The sequence below is a fragment of the Eucyclogobius newberryi genome, unplaced genomic scaffold, assembly GCF_026437365.1.
Source record: "Eucyclogobius newberryi isolate DKJ021-1_F unplaced genomic scaffold, fEucNew1.0.hap1 SCAF_21, whole genome shotgun sequence".
Lineage (NCBI taxonomy): Eukaryota > Metazoa > Chordata > Actinopteri > Gobiiformes > Gobiidae > Eucyclogobius > Eucyclogobius newberryi.
In genome coordinates this window covers 11498739-11523213 of record NW_027315846.1, presented here as the reverse complement: position 1 = coordinate 11523213, position 24475 = coordinate 11498739, and the positions used below count along the sequence as shown (strand labels likewise).

Here is a 24475-nt window from a genome sequence, read left to right as displayed (position 1 = left end):
AGAATAAAGTCTTTAAAGAATAAAGTCTTTAAAGAATAAAGTCTTTAAAGAATAAAGAATAAAGTCTTAAAGAATGTGCGAGTCCGCTACGAACACAAAACAGATAGCAGTCTGTGTGTACTTGTGAGGTTCAATAAAGCCAAATCAACATTGAAGCTCGCATCTCTGCAGATTTCAACTTAACTGGCGCACAAAATGCAGTCGTTTAACCTGTATGATAGCCCCGTTTCTGTCAACAACGCTGTACGGTGTAAGCCTGCTCACTGCAGGACGCTCTTCTCCCCCGGATCCACCACCGTCCTGTCGCCTGTCTCCAACCTGGCTCTGGACATGAACAACCTAGCTGGACTCGGAAGGTAATTTCTTTAGAGGCAGCGCCATGGTATCCACAAAGTATTATCCCCATTTCCCCCCCTCAAAGCAGCTTTACAGAGTTTCTTTGTTTTCTTTGTAGCCAAGACCACCTTTAACCTCTGTGCTTTCTAAACAAACTTCTCCAACTGTTCCGCTCACTTCCTCAATAGATCTCAAATTTCTACAATCCAGCTTTTCATGATAATTGGCAACATTAATTATTCACTCACCCCTCAATATTGACTAGATTGTTCCTTCTGTTACAGCTTTGAACGTTCCATCAAGCTATCAAAGAATGAGCTCGCTGGGGAGAATAAAGCGGATTCAGTAAGTTTTATTTGATTGGCATAACATCACGTATTATTGTGAGCTAAAACCCAATTTAATTTAATATTTGCTACTTTTATAATAATACTTAATCACCTGTTTAGCCTATAATCCGGTGTTGGCCCAGAAACCTGTTCCACTCGCCCTCCATGCTCAGCCCAGTGTCCCGGCCCTCAATGAAGCGCCCCGACTGCCCCGGCGACGAGAACACGCCTCTGCGGGTGAAGAGGAGGCGCAGTCTGGCAGGAACACAGGTCACCTCTATGGAGCAGGACCCCGAATCCCCGCGGCAGGTGAGTTACCGTAGCAACACGTCTTGTATATGCAATTCATACCGGGCTGTTCGATGTATTCAGCAAGGCAAGGCTATTTGTAGAGCACATTCCATACATAAGGCCAATCAAGTGCTTCATACAACAGGAAAACATGCATTCAAATTACAAAGAAATTACAGTTAAAGAAATAAAAGAGAAGAGTGCAAAGAAAATCCCTTCAGTCATATGCGCAGCTAAACAAAACTGTTTTTAGCTTAGATTTGAACATTGTCAGAGTAGAAGCCTGTCTCACATCTTCAGGAAGACTGTTCCAGATTTTAGCTCCATGAAACTGAAACGCAGATTCCCCATGTTTTGTCCTGACTCTGGGCACCAGCAGGAGGCCGGTCCCTGAGGTCCTCAGAGTCCGAGATGGTTCATATGGCACTAACATATCCAAGATGTACTTTGGTGCTAGGCCACGGAGAGACTTGAACACAAGCAGAGCTGCTTTAAAGTCTATTCTCTGAGCCACAGGGAGCCAGTGCAGAGACCTGAGAACAGGACTAATGTGATCATACTTCCTGGTTCTAGTCAGGACCCGAGCAGCAGCGTTCTGGATGTACTGCAGCTGTTTTAGAGCTCGTTTGGAGAGGCCAGTGAGCAGCCGTTACAGTAGTCTAATCTACTGGAGACAAACGCATGGATAAGTCTCTCTAAATCTGGTTTGGACACTATATTTTTGATTTTGGCAATGTTTTTTAGATGGTAAAAAGCTGCTGATGTTATTGATTCAGGCGGCAAAATAGACGGGGGCCCGGGGCCTGTCAAATCGCCTGCGGGCCCGGGGTTTGAATTAGGAGGGGGCCCGCCGTGCCCCTGTATCGAAATTCCTCGAAAAAAATCAAGATTTAACTAGTAATTTGGCCATATTTGGGGCATTTTCATCACTTAAGTTTAGTTTTGACAGACATGCCACTTCGCAGTATTCTCGCTTCTCATTGGCCGAGCGGTGTCCGTGATCTAATTTCGATGAAAGCGGGCATCTGATTGGCCGCTGCGTTCGGTCACGTTCAGATGTACTCGGAGTCTAATGTGTCTAATTTTGCGCCAAAAGTGATATCTAGGTTGGCGGGTGTCAATCTCTACTCAGTCCGCAAATCAGTCTTTTTAAAGTTGTTTGCCACAAAAGCTGTCAATGTGGAAGTATCCAAGGTCCCCAAGGGCCCCGCCCTTTGGACTTGTTAGCATCGGGCAATGTATATATGTTAGTAGTTCATTTTGTAGGCTGTGATTTTATATATTCCACAAGATCTCCTTGTGTCAAATGTTGTATACAGTATTTATTTTTTATCTAAGAAACCTTATTAACAGTATTGAAAGATCATGATTTCTGGTTTATAGGAATTCAGTATTTGTGCTCTTCCTTCATCCATCCATCCATCCATTTTCTACCGCTTGTTCCCTTTCGGGGTCGCGGGTGACTGGAGCCTATCCCAGTGACTTCGGGCCTTAGGCGGGGTACACCCTGGACAGTGGCCAACTTGTCGCAGGGCTCTTCCTTCATATAAAATAAAAATAAAAAGTACTTTAAATTGTTTTACATGCTAATAACGAGGTTTAATACAACAAATGTATCTTGTTCTTATGATGCCGCGATGCCGCGCGCGCTTGTGGGCCCCTGAAATTGCTGGGGGGCCCCTAACTTTTTTAGATAGGGGGCCCCTAACTTTGAAAATCAGCAGCACTCAGATCTAACATAATTAAGACTGAGGCTTTGCACGTGTCAGTGTTCAGGCGGATGTCATTTGTCACCTTGACAGCAGTCTCAGTGCTGTGATGAGGTCTAAAACCTGACTGAAATACATCAAATGAGTTGTTTATTAAGAGGAAATCTGTGAGCTGTTGGTAAACAACCTTTTCAAGGACTTTGCCCTAAAGTGGCAGATTAGAGATGGGCCGGTATTGTTGTTGTTGTTGTTGTTGTTTTATGGCGGTTGGCATCCAATTGTTGCATTACCGCCAGACTTTATTCCTCAGACTTTTCGTAGTCCTCAGACTGTCGTAGTCCGTAAAAGAACTCCTTCCATTGCTTTGGTGTTACAAAGCCCATGAGGTCATGATATGTCTTTGTGACTAGAATAGTTGTTGTTGTTTCAGAGACCGACCGGCTTTATTCCAGGGAGACTCTTCTTCATCTTCCTCTCCTTCTTGTTGTTGTTGTTGTTTTATGGCGGTTGGCATCCGAGTGTTGCATTACCGCCAGACTTTATTCCTCAGACGTTTCGTAGTCCTCAGACTCTGTCGTAGTCCGTAAAAGTACTCCTCCCATTGCTTTGGTGTTACAAAGCCCATGAGGTCATGATATGTCTTTGTGACTAGAATAGTTGTTGTTGTTTCAGAGACCGACCGGCTTTATTCCAGGGAGACTCTTCTTCATCTTCCTCTCCTTCTTGTTGTTGTTGTTGTTTTATGGCGGTTGGCATCCGAGTGTTGCATTACCGCCAGACTTTATTCCTCAGACGTTTCGTAGTCCTCAGACTCTGTCGTAGTCCGTAAAAGTACTCCTCCCATTGCTTTGGCGTTACAAAGCCCATGAGGTCATGATGTGTTTTTGTGACTAGAATAGTTGTTGTGTCAGAGACCAACCGGCTTTATTCCAGGGAGACTCTTCTTCACCTTCCTCGCCCTCTTTGACGTTCGGTGCTTTGGAAGTACAAAGCCCATGAGATCATGGGACATCTTTGTTGTTTTACAAAGCCCATGAGGTCATGGGACGTCTTTGTCGTTTTATCCTTTAGAAGTCCTTCTTCCATCACTTTGGCGTTTCTAGGCCCATGAAGTCCAAGCGCGTTAGAACATCCTCTTGCTCCTCATCCTCGGCTCAGTCTCCAACACCCCCCACCTCTATAAACGTTTACCCAGCCCTGTGCTACATAAGTAAGCAACCACAGCCTGACACAAACCCTGTGACTGGATCGCCAGAACGTTCCGCAGATTGAACTCCCGCCCATTATTCCGAAACCACAAGGCCAACCCTGCCCTTTCCCTATCATAAGCCTCACAGCAAATCAGCACATGCTCGACAGTCTCTGGCACCCGACAGTGACCACACAGACCGGTCGGATGTTTGCCTATCCTACTCAGTGACCAATTGAGTCCAGTATGGCCAATCCTCATGCGGGCGAAGGCCCTTTCCTCCCACGCGTTCCTGCCCATAGACCCGCAAGGACCCACACTACCCTGTATGTGATAGAGATGCCGTCCAGTAACACAGTGGCTCCAAAATTCCTGCCAAAGGCCGACCACATGACTCTTGATAACGGGCTTGATTTCAGACTTGCCCAACTCAACCTCCACATCAATTGATGGCCGCCTAAGGGAACGTTTAGCCAGTGCATCAGCCATTTCGTTACCATCCACCCCCACATGCGCAGGGACCCAAATGAAGGAAACCCTCACATCCTTCCTGGACAGGGAGAGCATCAGACAGAAGATGCCATTCAACACATCCTGTCTGCAATCCGATTTCCCAGATTTAATGCTTTGCAATGCAGAAAGGCTGTCAGAGGCCACCACAATGCCGCAACACTGCAAAGCAGATTCCGCCCATTCCAACGCCAACCGTATCGCTATAAGTTCCGACGTGAAAACAGAAAGGCGATCTGTCAACCTCTTCTTGACCGCTAGCCCCAGGTCAGGCACAAAATAAGCGGCGCCAGTACGCCCACTCTCAGGATCCCTAGACCCGTCGGTATAAATAAACACATCACCTGAGTGCTTATCGATGAGCGCTTGAACGGCAAACTGCGGTGCCCTCCCAGCGACTCCTCTAAGCTTGCCATGCAAGCTAACATCAACAGGAGCCGGGACAAACTTCCACGGAGCTATAGCAGACAAAGCCACCGACGGGCTCACACGCAGATCACCAACCCCCGCAAGCCGCGCCTTCGCATTTCCTACCTGGCTGAAAACCATACCGCCAGCCTCACTCTGCCCCCCATCAACCCTGAGAAAGTCCCTCACCGGGTGAGAGCTCGTATGACCTTGCACATTCACCCAGTAAGCCAACAGAAGTTCTAGCCTTCGGAACCGTAACGGCAATTCCCCCAACTCAACCTGCAGCGCCGAGACAGGGGAGGTCCTAAAAGCCCTACAGCAGATGCGCAAGGCCTGGGCTTGCTCCACATCAAGCTTCTTTAAGTTAGTCTCAGCCGCAGACATGTAGGCTATACAGCCATAATCAATAGCCGCCCTCATGACGGCCCGATAAATACCCAGGAGCGACCTTCTGCTGGCCCCCCAGTCCTGGCCGGATAGACAACGAAGCAAGTTATTCACCCTTTTGCATTTACCACTGACCTCATCAATGTGCCGACGCCAACTAAGCCTCTCGTCAAAGGTGACCCCCAAGAACCTCACCTCCCTGACCTGTTCGAGCACCTGCCCATGCAGTCGAAGGGAGACGTCCCTATGCCCATTGAAGAAACAGATCACTTGAGACTTCCGTACGGACAGTTTAAACCCCCACTTCAGGGTCCACTGCTCCACCTGCTGTATTGCCCTTTGCAGTTTCGCCTCGTAAAACCGGAGATTCCTCCCTCTCACCCATAGAGCGCCATCGTCAGCATAAAGGCTCCTCCCAACAGACCCATCCACGTCGTCAAAGATGTCCTTAATCATAACATTGAACAAGATAGGGCTACACACACTCCCCTGCGACTGCGGCATCAAGACTGCTCTTCTTTAGGAGAGGCTTTATGACCGCAGTTTTCAAAGACATTGGGAATGTTCCAGATTGAAGCGAAATGTTAACTATGTGAGCGAATAGTGCTAATAAACTGTTCAGCACAGACTTTAGAAATCTGGTGGGTAACACATCGAGGCAGCATGTAGATGAACTCAGACTGGTGATGATCTCATGGACAGTTTTGTCAGTTACAGGTGCAAAGTGAGTTAGCTCTAAGTGTCTGGGTGGTTTTAGGGTGACTTTTTGCATTGTGGGATTTATAGCATTTCCAGCAAGATATTTTACTGGTTTGACTGCACACAAGGCCAAACCACAGGCATTCAAACCAGCATTGATTGGAAGACTGTAGTAATAATTGCTACTTTAATAATGATACTTAATCACCTCTTTAGCCCATAATCCGGTGTCGGCCCAGAAACCTGTTCCACTCGCCCTCCATGCTCAGCCCAGTGTCCCGGCTCTCAATGAAGCGCCCCGACTGCCCCGGCGATGAGAACACGCCTCTGAGGGTGAAGAGGAGGCGCAGTCTGGCAGGAACACAGGTCACCTCTATGGAGCAGGACCCCGAATCCCCGCGGCAGGTGAGTTACCTTAGCAACACGTCTTGTATATGCAATTCATACCGGGCTGTCCGATGTATTCAGCAATATATTTTACTGTTTTGACTGCACACAAGGCCAAACCACAGGCATTCAAACCAGATTGGAAGACTGTAGTAACTGGTTTGGTCTAGATAAGAAAATACTTTATAGCTCTCCTCATTTTCCTTTTTAAATGGTTCAGAGTTCTCTAGGCAAGGCAATTGTTCCAACAACTTAACCATTTACCTCTAATTGTTCTGAGAGACATTGCAGTAGAAGTTTGGTTAAAGACAATGATTTCAATTGCTTTCTTCCACACTGAACCGTCCCAGGTTTCTTGAATAGTTCTGTTATTACATGTTTTTTTTAAATTTAATTTGCTTTTCAGATCTGTCCATTGCAGCAATCCAAATCAGTTTGTCAGCCAGACATTGAGAGGCTGTTGGACGATGAGGAAAGCTCTGTAGACCTCATCGGAGATTTCACCAAGGTAAAGAAACGAGGAGAACTAGAATCGACTGATATCAAATGGCATCTGTCATATTCTAATGTTCTTGTTGTTTTCCGTAGCCTTTTGTGCTTCCTACAGTCGGCGGGAAACATCAAGACCTCAAGTACATTACACCAGACCTGGTATGTTTTCATAAAGGCCTTGGATAACAGGGAAAAAAAAATCATCCCTCCCTGCAAAAATTAAAACAACATCTAATGTGGCTTTTCGTTTTCCAGATGGTGGCAGCGCTCAATGGCCACTTCAACCATCTAGTCGAACAACTCATCGTTATCGACTGTCGTTATCCGTACGAATTTGAGGGAGGACACATCAAGGTGAGTCAAACCACCCATTTGATTTAGATAAAGTCGAGCGCAAAATATACAAACATGACACTATTTTGAACCCTACATGTATGACCCAAGTTAGTTTAGGGAAGTGGGCGGGGCTAAGAGGTATGTGAAAGAGTAATTTCTTGAGCACTTGATGCCACTTATGCAGGACAAAGCAGAAGTAAAAGCTCGTTCATGAAATCAAGCCATTTTTATTAAGTTTTTGAAAAGTAAAAAAAAAAAAAAAAGGTTTATATTTCTTTTTTGCATAATGTTAAATTCATACAAAGCACCATCCATGTAAAGTGCAATGGAAAGCTCTAAAATAACTAGCACAAAACTGAAGCATAGACTCAACTTAAAAGTATGTGTTGCTGTTTGGAATTTTTCATGGGTTCTATGAGTATTGATGGAACACAACATGGCACCAGACTGTAATATAGATTTTGTCTAAACCCTTCTGTTAATTTCCCAGGGCGCTCTGAACCTGCACCAGGAGGACCAGGTTGAGGACTTCCTGTTGAAGAGGCCCTTCGCCCCGAGTGGCGAGGACAAGCGTGTGGTCATCGTCTTTCACTGCGAGTTCTCGTCGGAGCGCGGCCCCCGAATGTGTCGCTTCGTCCGTGAGCGCGACAGGGCCATGAACGAGTACCCCAAACTCCACTACCCTGAGCTCTACATCCTCAAGGGCGGATACAAAGACTTCTTCCCGGTTTTCCAGGTTGGTTCTCACAGTATTTCCTTTCTGTGGCTAATGTTTTGGCTTTCAACACTAAATCGGGGAGGTCGCAGGGTCTTAAAAATTATTTAGAAGTTGATTTAATTTTGCTGAAATTGAGCCCTTTAAAAATCCTAATCACAATGTTATGAGTCCTATTTTATTTACTTACTTAAAATAATAAAAATAAATGGCCACACAGAACATGTTTTACTATAGATTATTATTATATATCACATTGCATTTAGTCAAATTATTATTATTTTTTCACTTTCCTGAGCTACAAGGGTTATTTTCTTTTGCTTTTAATCATTTAAGCACATTCATTAAGCATTTTAATTTGTTGTTATTACTTCAAGTTGTGATGATTAAAACTTCAGGCTCCCCTGTAAATTCAATTAAATTTTTAAATGTCAACATATTAAATGGCTTTATGTGCTTCATTGTGGTTTATAATTTGTTTAACTATTAAAACGATGTCAATTTACCATAAAAAATAACAGATTTAAAGCTCATTTAAACTATTTAAATCTCTTTACTAAGTTTTGACCGTCCCATTTCAGGCACAGTGCGAGCCCCAGTCGTACCGTCCAATGCTCCACGAGGACTTCAAGGAGGACCTGAGGAAGTTCCGAATGAAGAGCCGCACGTGGGCCGGCGAGCGCAGCAAACGGGACATGTACAGCCGCCTCAAGAAACTGTGAGCCCCATCATGTCACTTCCTCGTGGCGTGGACTGCCAATTAGTCCTGCCACATATCAATCATAAAACGCACCTACCGTTCACCTTCAGCCGTGTGTGGCTCGTCCCCACGTTTCCGCGTGTCTAAGCCCATGGATCTATCATAATATAGTTCCCTCAGTGTACGGGACAAAATGAAGACGGAGAAAGACTGTTCGAGCTGACTCAGAAGAAGACGGAAATCTACGGGAGACGAGCGATGCAATGTGATCCGTCGCGCTAGTAAACAAATGCACGTGTGTGTTGTATCAGTCCGCACGGGGGAGTGCGCATGCGCACTTCCGTCTGCGTTCTCAAATCGCCGGAAAATCGTCTATTGCGCCTTTAATTTAAAATTGCCTTCAAATTCAGTTCTTCATTGGTTTTCCTCATATTTATAGCTTTAGTGTTGCTGCAAACCAAATAATGTCTGACTCAGCTGATCTGTTGTGTGGAGTTCCTCAGGGCTCCGTTTTGGGTCCCATCTTATGTTTGCTTTATATAATCCCCCTGGGAATGATCATTAAAGAGTTTAGTGTCCTACCACCTGTTCGCTGATGATATTCAGCTATATTGCTCTTTTAAGCCTTCTGAGATCCAGAAGCTGAACTCCTTGGTCAGTTGTTTTGTGCAATGGCTGAGTAAAAACTCCTTGCAGCTAAATGCTGACAAAACAGAAACACTGATTATTGCCCCTGATGATGCCATTCCAGGGATAAACCAGTACTTGGGTGATTTAAGCCAGACTGTAAAACCAAGTCTTAGAAACTTGGGTGTTCTCTTTGACAAAGACATGTCTTTAGAGCACCACTCCAAGCTGTTGACGAGGAACTGTTTCTGTCAGGTGAGGAAAATCTCTAAGCTCAGGAAAATGGTGTCTCAAAATGATCTGGAACTTATAATTCATGCATTTGTGTCTTCACGTTTAGACTATTGTAATAGCTTGTTTTCCTGTCTTAACAAGAAGGAACTCCCTCGTCTGCAGCTGGTCCAGAACTCTGCAGCGAGGATCTTAACCCGCACAAATAGAAGGGCCCACATTTCACTCATTCTCAAAGCCCTTCACTGCCGGTCTCCTACCGGATACAGTTTAAAATTCTAGTTCTGACTTTTAGAGCTTTAAATGGTCAGGTCCCATCGTACATCAGTGATCTGATTAAACCGTACACTCCCTCTCGCTCACTGAGGTCTTTGGATCAGAAACTGTTGTTGGTTCCTCGCACTCGTTTTCGGACCAGAGGAGGCAGATCCTTCCAGGCTGTTGCCCCCAGACTCTGGAATGATCTTCCGTTCTCCTTACGGTCACTAGACTCAGCTACTGCTTTTAAGGGTCAGCTTAAAACCTTTTTATTTAGTCAAGCCTTTTAATTGCATTTGCTTTAGGGACTGATTTGACTGTATATTGTTGTATATGTATTGTTCACTGTAAGTTTTTTGTGTTCTTATTGTTTTATTCTGTGTTTTGTGAAGCACTTTGTGATTTCTGTCTGTGAAAGGTGCTATACAAATAAAATGTACTTACTTACTTCAAATGGTGAGGTGCTTTTTAAAATATATTTTAAATGAAATTGTATTCACTAATTGCGAAAAGCACATGATGTGACTGAGCCGCAATATTGAAGACATTGTAGAGATGTTGTGTTTGGTCTTTTCTCATCATAAAAAAAAAAAAGCAAAACAAACTACCTGTTAACTTTGCAGTGAGATTTTTTTTTTCCAATGCTGCAGATCAGCGAGTGTATGAAGAATGACTTTGTTCTGCTTTGTGACTGGATCAAATTGTTTTCCTGTTGTAATCCAAGGCTGATGTAAAAATGTAAAAGTAAGGCAGGTTTGAAATGATCTGTGGTGCGAGCTCGAACAGGAGCTTTGGAATAAATCCTATGTGCGTTTAAATCAGTCTGTTTTTTTTGTTTTTTTAATCTCTTCCAATATTGTGATTTTGTGTTGTTTTACTTGGCGAGTTTATCAAATTAATATTAGAATGGTGAGTCGCAAACCTTATCTTTCAAAGTGAAAACCTGTTATTGGCATCTGTTTAACAAATTGCCTGTTCTTGTAGTGTCATGAACCGGTCAAGCATAAAGGTAATTTTCATGCTTTAAATGCACTTTTTTGAACTAATATTAGGTTTGTAAAATGCTTCCCTAACAAAGCCGTGCTCCAGGCAAAAGGAAGCCTCTATAAAACGTGTTTAGTTTAGTATTTGTGCTGTGGCCTCACAGGCTTTCCCACAATTCCTGTAATAGAGTCACTAAACCAGGAATTTGCTTTGGTAAAACGTTGATCATAAGATTTAAAAAGACACCTTTTTCCATTTAAACAAAAAGATTTACGTTTACATTTAAGTTTTTGTAAATATATAAATAGAGATCACCATAATTTCTACATTGTATACTGCAACGTGTTGTGTCATTTAAACATGACGGGGCTTGTGCATATTCCAGATGATTGCAGAGCAGAGGATCCAGGACAAGTAAAAGATGCACTTGGTAACATTTCTAGTAGAGGGTCCTCCACAAGACTCCATGGACATGTTTTTTCTTAATTTTCCGTATGACAATATCTGTCTTGCATTTATTCAGTTATTTTTAAAGGTTTAGCAAAACCTTTAAGCAAATCCTGGCTCAAATATATTTTCACAGTCGGGTGGATCGTTCGCCTTTTTTATTATTGCATAGTATAATAGATTAAAGAGCAACAAATGCCTTTAATGATCCAGTGTGTTTGTTCCCATTGCTGATTAATTAGTTATTTGTGCATATCGCTGACATGTGGCTATTAAATATTAAACTGACCACACTATACTATAACCCTGGGCCATGGTTTAATCCTGTCTGAGCCGTTGATTTTCTGCTTGTCTTGATTGATTTGACACTCATCAAGTTAAAGTACGTGTAAAGGCATGTGTCTGTTAGAGCAGTCTCACTGGAGAGATTAGTTTAAATGTCAACATTAACACATTGACCTGGAAACTGATAGGCAATACATAAACGAGTAAGAGAAACATGTTCGAGTATAAATGTTATTTATATTAAAGTCTTATATTTGCAATGTGGGTCTGTAATTCTGACAATTACAGGCCCACATTGGCCTATAATTGTCAGAATTGTTGTTGTTGGCAATTTGTTGTTAACATTTTTAGTCATTTAAAGCACAGAAAAAAAATACTTTATACTGTCATTTACTTTTCATCATTGTCCGTACAACGGTATAAAACGATTCAAGCAGCGTGCGCCATCTTGTGGATAAGTTATGTAATTTCAGCTGTTTCTGAGTCATGTGACCAAAGCGGAAGTCCACAGAATCACATGATCACAACGGTAGCGATGCCTGTTCTTACTTTTGCTTGATTTAGCAGCACATTTCGAGGATGGTGCGGTGTTTCCTGATCCACACGGTGTGCGGGCTGAGTGCGCTGGGCCCCGGGGACAGCAGAGTGCTCTACTCCCGGGTCTTTGGTCCAGATCCGCCCGAGCAGAGCCAGAACCAGGATCCGGAGCAGAGGAGGCTGCTGCAGAAGGAGAGGCTTGCAGTGGTCGCCAGGTCAGTAATGTGTGCAGATTTAAGTGTTTAGTGGTGCAAAATGAACAATCCTTACAGAAATCTTGTATAAAGTTGTTCTGGAATTGAATTGACTCGTTTCAGCTTGCATGGTGTTACTAATTATTTATATTATAACAAACCAGTCATTTCATTCATCTTCTGAAACTTATTCAGTGTATTCCATTAAAACTAACTGAAGGCTACTTCATGCTTCTGTTATTGTCAAACATGTGGATGTAATTTTAGTCAATAATCATTTTTTTTTTTAATCAGAAGAGGCAAGTAACATTTATATTCCAAAGGTTTTATTTAGTAAAATTATTATGGATTGCTTGTGCCACCATAGTCTCCATATAAACACTGTTATTACCAACACTATTATAGCAAATAGTGTTCCAGTTACCCAAAGCAAAGCAAATTGTGCCTTACCTTTTTGACAGTTCTTGGGAAGAGGTCAAATATATTTTATAAGCCTCTCAAATCACCAGCGAAACCAGCACATGTATTTAGCAGAAAAACAATATGTTTAGACGCTATATATGTGACTTTAGTGTACATACTGTTTTGTCTGTGTTGCAGGCAGGTGCGCAGCGCGGTGTCCCTGTCCCGTGATGCGTCCGGTCGGCAGCTGGTGGAGGTGGTCCCAGGAGAGGAAGCGCTGGCTCTGCAGGAGGCCGATGCCGGGGTGGCGCGTCTCCGAGCGGGGCAGCCCTTTTCCGGGGAGATGTCTGCTCTTTGGCTGAGCATCCTGAACCTGGGCTTCACTCTGGTCTGTGAGCCACACGACAACCTGCTCCTGGCCGAGGGGACGCTCCGGACCCTGGCCCGACTCTGTGTGGAGCACCTGCACATGCTGGGACAGGGCAGTGAGGTGGGTGGAATATATCCCAAAACCAACATTTACAGGCATATGCAGTCTATGACAAATGATTATGCACCAATAAGTAAAGAAACAAACAAACAAAAGCAAAAAAGGCTCTCAATTTACAACATACATTTACAAATAAGAATTCATGCGACTGTTATTAAGTCCTATTTGTGTGTTATGTAATTAAATTGGTTGTTGACCCTGCGACAAGTTGGCCACTGTCCAGGGTGTACCCCGCCTAAGGCCCGAAGTCACTGGGATAGGCTCCAGTCACCCGCGACCCCGAAAGGGAACAAGCGGTAGAAAATGGATGGATGGATGGATGGTAATTAAATTGGCATTCTGCAAAAACAGCAGCACGGTCATCAATAATACAGAATTGTAGTTAGTTTTTCTAGTAAAGGACAAAAGAAAAGAAAAAACAAACACACACACACACACACACACAAAATAACACATGTATTTTTTTAATTATTATTATATTTTTTTGTCTTTATTAAAAATATCTCTTATATTCATTTCTTTGCGCAATTTTTTTATGGCGTTCTTCTCATTCCAATAAAACACTGCAAATCTACAAAAATATCCTTTTTCTCACATTCATTAATTCAGAATCCAGCTATAAACCAATCAGAACATGTGTTAAGGCAGCAACTACTGGTAATGATTAATTTAGTAGTCGACAACAATTCCAACAATTATCTCTATTGTACATTGAAACTTTTAAATACATTTGTAAGTAGAAGTTGAAATATGGGGACTGAAGACTTCTAGATTGAGAATATTTACAAATAGTGTATTATTGCACATGTATATATAAAATCATCATTAAATTTTTAAAAGATATATATTCATTTTGATTTAATAATGCCACTGTCTTCGTTCTAAAAAACATCCTTTTGTATGTGTTTTAGCATCTGTAGTGTCCAGATAAAAAATACAAACAAACACTGGCCCTTTGTTCATTTTGACTATTTATTTCTAATGTTTTGCTCAGGTCCTTCTCAAGAGCAACCGCGTGGACTTCATGCTCAGTCGCTTGCTTCCTCACGGACAGCTCCTCTTCTTGAATCACAAATTTGCTCAGAGCTTAGAGAAGGAGGTGGCGCTCTACATGACCAAGTGAACTCTCACAACTGCCAACTCCAGCTTTAAAATCCATCCCTACCTCTGCAGAAGTCAGAACAATACCTCTGTTAAAGCAGCATCTATGGGATTACATGCGTCGTGTTTGGAGCGAGTCAAGTATCAAATCGCTGTGCGCAAAACACATTTTTATTAAGCACACATCAACTTCTATCTTTTCATCATGGCACCAAGAGGCAAGATTTTTATTTTAATCTTGGTCCTCACACAACTGATGAAGAGTCATAGATGCCATTTGGATTCTCAGAGCATCTCCTGAACATGTGACGGCTCTGTAGTGGACAACATGCTCTGACTTTATGCTTTTTGACCATTTTATAGACTTATTATTCTGGATTCTGGACAGGTCAGGTCAGGCTAGCTTGTTTATGTCTGCTTTGTAGTTCCCTCTGCTGCCAGTAGATGCCGTTCTAAGGTTAACAGTTCCTGGTGAAGAAACGCGTCGCATATGTAAAATAATGTATGCTTTCAATAGATACATTAGTGTAAGGTTTAAAGTACAAAAGGTGATGTTTAAAGGTCAAAAACAATACTGTATGACAATAATGCGCAATATGTGTACTTTAAACCAGGTGAACCCATTAAAATGCAATGGTGAACGTCGTTTACGACCTTGTTTACCTAACAAAATAATTTATAACTATATATTGAAAATCAAATCAAACGTTAGATATAAAGCTTGTTTATCATTTTGCGCGTGGCCTACTTTTTCTGTTTGGGGGTTGCATATCTCTACAGGTCGTGACTGAATAGAGTGGGGAACAGCTGCCTACATTACCGTATGTTATGTATAGGGCTACATATTAGGACATGTATATTTGGCATGTACTTGCATCTTTCTTGGCAAGATACAGCCTTTTCCCCCATCAAGCCAGTGTTAAACCAATGGTAAATATGTTCTTTAGTCGGTGCCTTGTTGACTGTGTGGGAGGCGTCGGTTGAAATCCTGTTTGTCAAATGGAGGAGTGGAAAGCAGAATGTGGCACATCAAAGTGAGCAGCTCGGAGAGGCCAGTGAAAACCTACTTGTCAACATTAAACGCTGCCATTTATCTGATTCGGCGCACTCGAAATGTCACCGCTTGACCTTGGGGAAATCAGGCCCTCCGCGGTTATTTGTGTACAGTTGTTTGCCTCGGGTTTAATGGCTGTAAATGTGAATCGCGGCGACTTGACTGTGTACCTTTTTGTTCCCTGTTGAGGCGGACATCAAATGCTAAAAGTATTATGCAAGAGCGGCTGTTGATGGTGATAGAAGGAACTTATGTTTGATGTAGTTTCCAATTGGAAGTGTCTTGAGTCGAGACCTTGGAGAAAAATGTTACTGCTAATACATGTTTTTCTTTCTTAGACATAATGAACTATCAGCATATATATGTCAGCTATAAGAACTCTTTTGTAATTTCAATTGTAATTATGTAATTATACAAATTCATGACAATTTATGTCAATTTCTAACCTAGAACTAGGGTCAAGATACAAAAGTTTCAAACTCTATTTTGATACTAGGAATAGGCTTGATAACTTATTTTAGACAAACTGTAATTTTCAGCACAAATATGAGTACTTTATTTGTTTCCAAGCACCATCTAAATATGCTCAGGAAAGGGCAAATTTTGTCCACTTTATGGGATTTGTTTAGTATTGATACTTGTAAAATGATTATATAGTTATGATACTAGATTTAGTTTAAATTATCAGATTTTTTATACTTTTGACCACCATATTTGAATCAAGCGCAGGTCATTAAATTGCCTTTTTCTTACTTGACATCCACAGATTTGACCTAGGATTATAATTTCTGACGGATAAAGTGCAAATACTTGATTGAGTGCAAAAGTGACTCAACTGTTATAAGACGACACCAAAAATTCTGTCATTTTGAAATGTCTTGGATCAGAATGCTTGGATCAGAATCAAACTGTAAACTTTAATCCTAACAGAGAAGCATTGATCGTTTAAACACAAAAAAGCTTAAAGGTGCACTGTGTAACTTCTTTATCACCTGCTTGTATCCATGGGGATGCTATTGCTTTGCCCGGAATGTTCCACAGTTTGTCATTAAACAAATCTACGTCCATGGACTGACTGATCAACTTATACAACAACAATATTCCAAGCACAGCAACAACCTTTCCATCGAAACAAGCAGTTGGCTGACTCCTATAAGTGACACAGTGCAACTTTAAGAAGCGTTGTTGCTCCTATTGATGCTAGACTTCATTGCTTTATAATAATTAAACATAGGCTGGCATATGTCTGCTTAAACAAGAACTTAATGTGTTTCTTCCCTGGACTAACCCCATTCCACCTCATCCACATTGATCTCATAAGCCCTCAGTTTTATGCTGGCATCGCATCTGGATCACTTTATTTTTTGAAGATGAGAAAGCGTGTCTGAACGCTGGCATCAGTTGCTTTGATCCTGTTTTTTTTTGTAAATTGAAAAATAAAATATTTTTTGTTATCACCCGAGGTGTAAGCTTTGAAACTCGTGTACTTTGCAATCAAGGACAGCGCGTGTTTGAAAGATGAGGTGCACATGGGGAAGTCTGGAAGGCTTGTGTTTGTCCCAGTGGGAGAAACTCTACATCTGACACATCCAAAAGCAGCTCTGAGAGACCATCAGAGGGCAGTGTTGCAATGGCTTAAGCATGTAAAGTCAGTCTGTGCTGAGCTAAAGCCATATTTTGACTTGGTGTATTTATACTTAACATTTATTTGGGATCTATGGACTTAAATATTCACCAATAGAATACGCATTAGGCCTACGTAGAAGCTGGATGATAATAGTGGGGAAGTTGTGTGTACAGTTGAAGACTGAAATGGGAAAGAGGTGGAATTCAACACGTTTTTACACCTCTTCTCATTTCCTCTTTGATCAATGTATCAATAGAATTATTTCCTTGACTTCTATTTTTCTACATACTCAAATAAATCCGTTATTCATTCAGTATATGCCAAAAATTAAGAGCAATACTGAACCTCAATAGGCAGAGCACAAGAACAGAATGTTATTTGCGATTTTTTTGGGGGATATGTAATCATCACATGAATCGCCTCCTCATCTAAATGGATCAATACTTACACTAGACTTATACTGAACATTTATGGTTGTAAAGAGGGTCGGTTTTGCACAGTCTATCTTTTTCATTGAAAACATTGCATCCCCAAAGTCTGATAAGTTCAGTCCAGTCCACATCTCAAACCTTCTCCATTAGTCTAACTCACTGCTACTGTATTGTGCGTCTCCAGTAGGGGGCGGTGTGTAGTCACCATGTCAAACCTCCTCAGACTGTAGATGATAATAAGAGACAAATGTTGACTCCGGAGCAGAAATTCAAAATCAGGAATGCAGCGGAGGCATCTAAACAATTTAAATTGTGGTGCTAGAGATCAAAAGCACGCTCTATTCATTTCCCAGTTTGTGTGCGAAGCAGTTTGTAATTACATCTAATTAGAGACGCCCTGACACAGGAGCCTGATCTGGGCCTGAAAACAGCTGTTTGACGGAATGAAGAGTCAAGTGGAGACTGCAATCACTGAAGGCTGGTTTATAGTCCTCCTTCGAGCCCGAGTCGGTCTGAAACATTCGAGCTTCTGCAGAGCTAATCAGGCTCCAGCTCAAGGATCTATCGCATTATCTGGATTGGGTATTGCTAACTTAAACTTAAACTTGTCACGAGTCAGCCCCAGTGGCCAGTCCATTGGAACTGTAGTGAAAGAAATCCTCCACAGGCCAGAAAGCATTTTTTTTCCATAGAGCGCATTGTAAAAACAAACGACTTGTGTTCGGCTGACAAGGACCTCCAGATAATGAAACAAAAGTGCCTATTTTCAGATCATGAACTTTTTCTTGGTTGAAAAAGTGTGCAGTACTTCCGAGTATATTTGACAGAGGACTATAAACCAGCCTTCCATCCTTCCAGCTGTGCTGTCTATGAAAGGACAGGGATAATAAGTTACAGTATTTCCATGGTATAGCTCCAGATTTTCAGGGGCAGACAGACTGTCACCACACCGACAGTGGGGTTGTGTGGAGGTCATACACCGACAGTGGGGTTGTGTGGAGGTCACACACCAACAGTGGGGTTGTGTGGAGGTCATACACCGACAGTGGGGTTGTGTGGAGGTCATACACCGACAGTGGGGTTGTGTGGAGGTCATACACCGACAGTGGGGTTGTGTGGAGGTCATACACCGACAGTGGGGTTGTGTGGAGGTCACACACCGACAGTGGGGTTGTGTGGAGGTCATACACCGACAGTGGGGTTGTGTGGAGGTCATACACCGACAGTGGGGTTGTGTGGAGGTCATACACCGACAGTGGGGTTGTGTGGAGGTCATACACCGACAGTGGGGTTGTGTGGAGGTCATACACCGACAGTGGGGTTGTGTGGAGGTCATACACCGACAGTGGGGTTGTGTGGAGGTCACACACCAACAGTGGGGTTGTGTGGAGGTCACACACCGACAGTGGGGTTGTGTGGAGGTCATACACCGACAGTGGGGTTGTGTGGAGGTCATACACCGACAGTGGGGTTGTGTGGAGGTCACACACCGACAGTGGGGTTGTGTGGAGGTCATACACCGACAGTGGGGTTGTGTGGAGGTCATACACCGACAGTGGGGTTGTGTGGAGGTCACACACCAACAGTGGGGTTGTGTGGAGGTCACACACCAACAGTGGGGTTGTGTGGAGGTCACACACCAACAGTGGGGTTGTGTGGAGGTCATACACCGACAGTGGGGTTGTGTGGAGGTCACACACCAACAGTGGGGTTGTGTGGAGGTCACACACCAACAGTGGGGTTGTGTGGAGGCCAAAATGTTTTATGGAACTTTATTTCAAGGCATGTATTTGAAGCATTAGGTGGTTTACACTTTAGTCTAAGATGTAATTATAGCATCGATGTGCAAAACTTGTTTCTACTTATAATTCGAGTAAAACAAAATAAAATCTATGTGTGTTTTAAAATCTGATTTCCTCTGTGCAGAACTTGTTTCTACTTATAATTAGAGTCTAACAGACAGAAGAGTTCAAAACTACAGAGTCTCAGCTTCACAAAGACCCCCACCGGTTGGCTGTGCTCCAGAGCGATTCAGAAACAACTTTAGTTTTAAATAGGACCGTTTTAGATGTATTTTGTGTGTGAAAAAATAGGATTTCAGCATAAGAAGGTTAATAAAAGATTACAGAGAACCCACAACAAGTAACACTAGGGATGACCTCCACACAACCCCACTGTTGGTGTATGACCTCAATGACCTCCACACAACCCCACTGTTGGTGTATGACCTCAATGACCTCCACACAACCCCACTGTTGGTGTATGACCTCAATGACCTCCACACAACCCCACTGTTGGTGTATGACCTCAATGACCTCCACACAACCCCACTGTTGGTGTATGACCTCAATGACCTCCACACAACCCCACTGTTGGTGTATGACCTCAATGACCTCCACACAACCCCACTGTTGGTGTATGACCTCAATGACCTCCACACAACCCCACTGTTGGTGTATGACCTCAATGACCTCCACTGTTTTGTATGATCTCCACACTTTTATATTTACAACAGTAAGTTTCATTTTATAATTTAATAAATGTGAGATATGTCACTATAAGTGTAATGATGTGGAACTCAAGTCGGATTGTCAAAGACTTCAAACCGTCTAATCTAAATTAAGCATGACCAATCAATTGTGCTATATATATATACTATTTTGTAAAAATAAAACATGAAATCCTCTGCCTGACGCCATGTCATTTAGATTCAATTGCCTTCACTTGTATTTTCACTCATTGCTTTTAACACTTGCGCCACAGTTAACACTTATTATTACCATCCACAAAAACTGCTACCTAACTTGTTATAATAGTCTGGCAAATCACTATTTAATGGCCGTACTTAAAACAGACTTAAAACGGAGAGAATTCACAGCTTAGTGAATCAACAGTTGAAATGCAGTAATTCAGATGCAGAGGTTTGGCCTGTGACTGCGAGAGGCGCGAGCTAATAATGAAACGCTAACGCCAGGAGTGGATTGGAGGCCATTAACTGCAGTACATAACAATCCTCATGCAAAAACAGTCTTATTTCACTTTCAAATAGTTTTTCTTTCTGCAGAATTAAATGTAGAGAACAATGGACTTCACAAGAGGCTTAATCAGCACAGAAAACATGCAAATTCAGGACCACAGAGCGCTGTGCATCTCCATCTTAAAGCCACAAACCACTCTATCAAAGACAGTGAGGTGAAGATTCGAAGCAGGAGAAAAGATGGTTTGAAAGAAGAGTTAAAGAGGCAATTTTTGTTCAAAATTGAGGTTTAAGATTCAACCTTCCGGTCGTTTAAAATACTGTCTTGATGCTTATCAGGTACTCAGTGAGGAGGGAGCCAAAGTCAGTTCACAATAGGAGGCAGATGGCCCATTACAGTGAAACCAAATACTCCCTTCATCAGGAGGTCCCGCCCGGTGGGCAGGGCGTACTCGGAGTAGGATAAATATCTGAGTTCCTGGAGTTGAAAGGGTTTGTTTTTCTAAAAACAGAGTCCAGATGATACAACTGAGTCTTTTCTACAATGGAAGACTCCTGGACAAATGAGGGATTACACTGACACTGACTCGTTCCAAAGCGGTTTAGTCAAAATTTTAAGGTAATAAGTAATCAAGATTATTTAGTTCACAATTTAGTCATTAAGATTTAAATATATATTTGTTAGACTTGATTCTGTCCTGGTTTAGTCCTCGTGGTTATATATTTGTTAGACTTGATTCTGTCCTGGTTTAGTCCTCGTGGTTATATATTTGTTAGACTTCTTGTCCACCATCATCTCCTCCGTCTGCTGGGCGTTGAGCTCCCTCCTGCCGCAGAATCGTGCAGCAGCAGTTATTCTAAGGAGAAGAACGCTGCCTGAATGCACAACAGCAAATAATCTTAACAGTGACTCCCATTACTGACTTAAGCAGCACATAAAACATCTATTGAAGTACCAGTGTGTCTGCTGTGTAAGATCATCTATGAGACCGCTGTTCCTCCACTAAAATGTTGATTACTCTGAGCTCTGAAACAACATCTCCACAGGACAACATTTGATCCTTCATGAAATGGCTCATATGATATTTAAAATGCAGCTAAAAACAGAGTGACAGACAAACAAACAGACAAACAAACAAACAAACAAACCCCAACAACCAATCACCAGCAGAGGGAGCACCTCATCAATAAACCTAATAAATATTTACAACTGAGATTATTCCCACAGACACATATTCATGAGCACACTCCTGATTAGCTTTAAGCCACTTCTTCAGGTTGTCCCAGAGGGCTACACTCCCTCACAGATGAAGGTAATGAGTTCCAGGCTCCCGCTGCTTTAACAGCTTCTGTCCAAATGTGCTGGATCAAAAGTTCACAGTCACAGTCTCCTCTGGGGGAGGTTCTGCTCGTCCCGACTCCTCGTCACACAATTTCAGATTTTGTGGGGTGGGGGCGCCAGGTTGTGAAACATCTTACACACTTCTAGTTCTATATACATCTAATATATTGAGTTATACAAGCATTGAAGAGGTTCTATTGTGACCAGTGACCAAGTTGTATATGAAGTAAAGTAAAGTGTGAGTATATAAAAACTCATACTCATTTGATGACAAATTAATCTAAAATGAACCATAGTAAATTTTACAGTTGGGCTGGGGGATATCGACAAATATGTATATCTCAATATTTTTTCAGGAGTATCCTGATAACCATGTTCAATATTATGTCAATCCAACAGAAATGTATTAAATGTATTCGTTGAGGTTATTATCAGACAAATGTGAAATGTCTGTAAAATTAATCACAAACTTTTTGTTGCATTTTGATCGCTAAATGATTTATGATATTGAAATGTTGCACATCTTTAACAATGACATTCATATAATCTAATGTTGATATATTGTCCACCTTTAAATAATTGTAGATCTGTGCTTTTTAAACGACCGCATTCTCAACGCACAAATATTGAACAGAACGCACAACTTACAAGTTTTATCTCTTGATGGCATTTTCAGGTGCAGAAGGGAGATTATTCCTTGTAGAGAAATACATGCTGACAGTTTTATTGAGATTTAGTGTCAGACATGAGCGCACCATCCAGTCATTGCAGATTGGAGCAGTCTGGCTGGATTTGACATGGATGTAAATCTGCGAATATCTGCGTATAACTGTGTGTTCACCTCTGGGCGGACGGCAGGAGGTCACTGATATAAACACTGAGCATAATTAAAGCCACGACGGCTTTGTACTCCGCTCTTGCAACTATCTAGGGATTATTTTTTGTATCATTGGGGCTTGGTGGTGTATTTGTCACAAAAAACAAAACAGATGACATCACGTTGGACATGGACGCTGCTGTGCATCACTTTTGTAAATTAACACAATTCTCAATCAAATTAGCAACTTTGCCACACAGAGCTTATAGCATGTGGCTGTAGTATTTAGATATTTTTGGTGGTCCACTCTCCAAGGGTATTTTCACAAAATGTAAGCTTTGTCAGACCAAGGCGGAGTTTGTAAAAGTATAAAGTGTAGACATGTGCAAATATCAGAGATTTGGCGATTTTCCCATTGGCATAACATGGGAGGTTTCCATCATTGCTACTGCTACGCCACACCAAATATGGCCGCTGTCTCATCGAGTGTTTTGATCAGGAGGGCAAAAATTAGGGCATCAATTTTTAAATATTTTGGGAAAAACTACATTTTGTGGTTGGACTCGCCCACTCACGCCCCATAGACCCTACTGTTCTGACCCTAACCCTGATCCTTACTTAATCACTCCACTTTAACGGGACTTGTCTTGAAGCACTGCAGACTCATTATCATAATTAACATTATCATAATTCACCCTGTAGAGACTCGGACAAAAACAGAAAGGAGCATTTAGCAAGCTTTATTACATGTGTAATTTGGCGCTCAGACCCCGGCAGAAAACATTGCGATTATGGGCGTGGCATGATAGATTTATATTAGATGTCTCCCACCAGGGCCTGGAGACTGGTGGTGGTAGATATGATGAAGAGGGTGGAGAGGACGATGAGGACGATGTGAGGGATGCAGAGGGTGGGGACAGGGAGGTGGTGGGTCACAGCGCAGACTGAAGCCAACCGCATGAGGGTTTAAATGGGCCAGACTGGGTCGAGGTGTGCCGTGCCACGGGGAGGAGTAACTCAGGTGCTTCGATTGAGGCAGGAGAGCGGGTGAGCCCTGGTGTAGCAGTGGACGTAGATGGGGTGGAGTTACGTCTTCCAGGCTGAATTTATGCTAGTTTCATTTGTTTCAGCTTGAATTTGGGTTATGAAAATCGATACCTAGATACTAATCAATACTAAAACTAATATTGAAACTAGAGGCCCATTTCAAAATGCCCAAAAATGTGACCTTTTCAAGTTTTAGGCTTGATCTTTATCAAAACTAATGTAAGACCACAGGGTTTAATGACATTACTGTTTTTTGTATTCTTAACAATGACATTTTATTGTCTAAAAAGTGTTTTTTTTTTAATCATACGTGCTAAAAATCTAAATTAACCATCAAGTCTTTTCAAAATCGAGTTTGGAATTGTGACAACACTATTTGTAATGATTTGTGGATCTGTAAACAAGCTAAGTGATGAAGGCGTCCAGACTGAGAAAGCCTGCTCTCGACGCTGTGACGGCGCCTCAGAGGAGATCACACAAACAGTGAGCCATCTGCCGCTCCTCTTGGGACGTCCTGCTCCGCTCACAATTATTTAACCAAAGATGGACCGATTAGTGACTCTTTCATACATTCATTTTGACTCCTGCGGCAGTGCCATCTGTAACTCCGGTACAATTAACCAAACAAAGATATTTTCATCCTGCTGCCAACCTTATGCTGCTTTATGGACAGCAGTATTGGTCATGAATTGAAGTTTTATTGTAATTAAAATGATAATGTTGGGTTATGAGTTAACAGCCGTTATCAGCAAATTGGATAAGTTATGAGAAAATCAATGTGCCTAAATTCAACACGTGAAACATCCAGTGAATCAAACACAATAAGGCCTTTCCAGATGCATAACCTACAACAGTTTATTATGACATTCAAGACAGCTTTAAACTTTTAAAGCTTTGTCAATAAAGAAAACAAATGATTCCCTCTATATACAACCTTAAAGCAAACAAATCAAAAGGCGACGTCATGGTTTAGAATCTATGCAGAAAACAAAGCAAATGTCCAAACAAGAAAATATGTATGGTTTTATTTACGATATTTTTAGTTACAGCAAACATCTCCCAGTTTCAGCCCCCTCCCATCTTGACTTATTTATACAAATAAACCTGCAAACAAAGAAAATGTAGATCAAAAA

General features: G+C 42.1%; 2 protein-coding genes across 2 annotated transcripts; both read left to right on the top strand.

Moving 5' to 3' along the window:
• Nucleotides 1-195: 195 nt before the first annotated feature.
• Nucleotides 196-8535, top strand: LOC140371001 (M-phase inducer phosphatase 1-like). The gene is made up of 8 exons (XM_072458278.1): nt 196-356; nt 621-681; nt 786-974; nt 6655-6756; nt 6837-6899; nt 6996-7094; nt 7567-7812; nt 8373-8535. The coding sequence occupies exons 1-8, from the start codon at nt 196-198 to the stop codon at nt 8511-8513; spliced, it is 1062 nt and encodes a 353-aa protein (XP_072314379.1). The 3' UTR covers nt 8514-8535.
• A 3318-nt stretch (nt 8536-11853) lies between these two features.
• Nucleotides 11854-14288, top strand: ap5s1 (adaptor related protein complex 5 subunit sigma 1). Its single transcript, XM_072458066.1, has 3 exons — nt 11854-12075; nt 12655-12946; nt 13941-14288. The coding sequence occupies exons 1-3, from the start codon at nt 11903-11905 to the stop codon at nt 14067-14069; spliced, it is 594 nt and encodes a 197-aa protein (XP_072314167.1). The 5' UTR covers nt 11854-11902; the 3' UTR covers nt 14070-14288.
• Nucleotides 14289-24475: the final 10187 nt, after the last annotated feature.

Coding starts and splice junctions, on each gene's coding strand:
- LOC140371001 (XM_072458278.1), top strand. CDS start 196: ATGCAGTCGTTTAACCTGTATGATAGCCCCGTTTCTGTCAACAACGCT. Junction 682..785: donor GGGAGAATAAAGCGGATTCA/GTAAGTTTTATT, acceptor TCACCTGTTTAG/CCTATAATCCGGTGTTGGCC. Junction 6,900..6,995: donor AGTACATTACACCAGACCTG/GTATGTTTTCAT, acceptor TTCGTTTTCCAG/ATGGTGGCAGCGCTCAATGG.
- ap5s1 (XM_072458066.1), top strand. CDS start 11,903: ATGGTGCGGTGTTTCCTGATCCACACGGTGTGCGGGCTGAGTGCGCTG. Junction 12,076..12,654: donor AGGCTTGCAGTGGTCGCCAG/GTCAGTAATGTG, acceptor TCTGTGTTGCAG/GCAGGTGCGCAGCGCGGTGT. Junction 12,947..13,940: donor TGCTGGGACAGGGCAGTGAG/GTGGGTGGAATA, acceptor TGTTTTGCTCAG/GTCCTTCTCAAGAGCAACCG.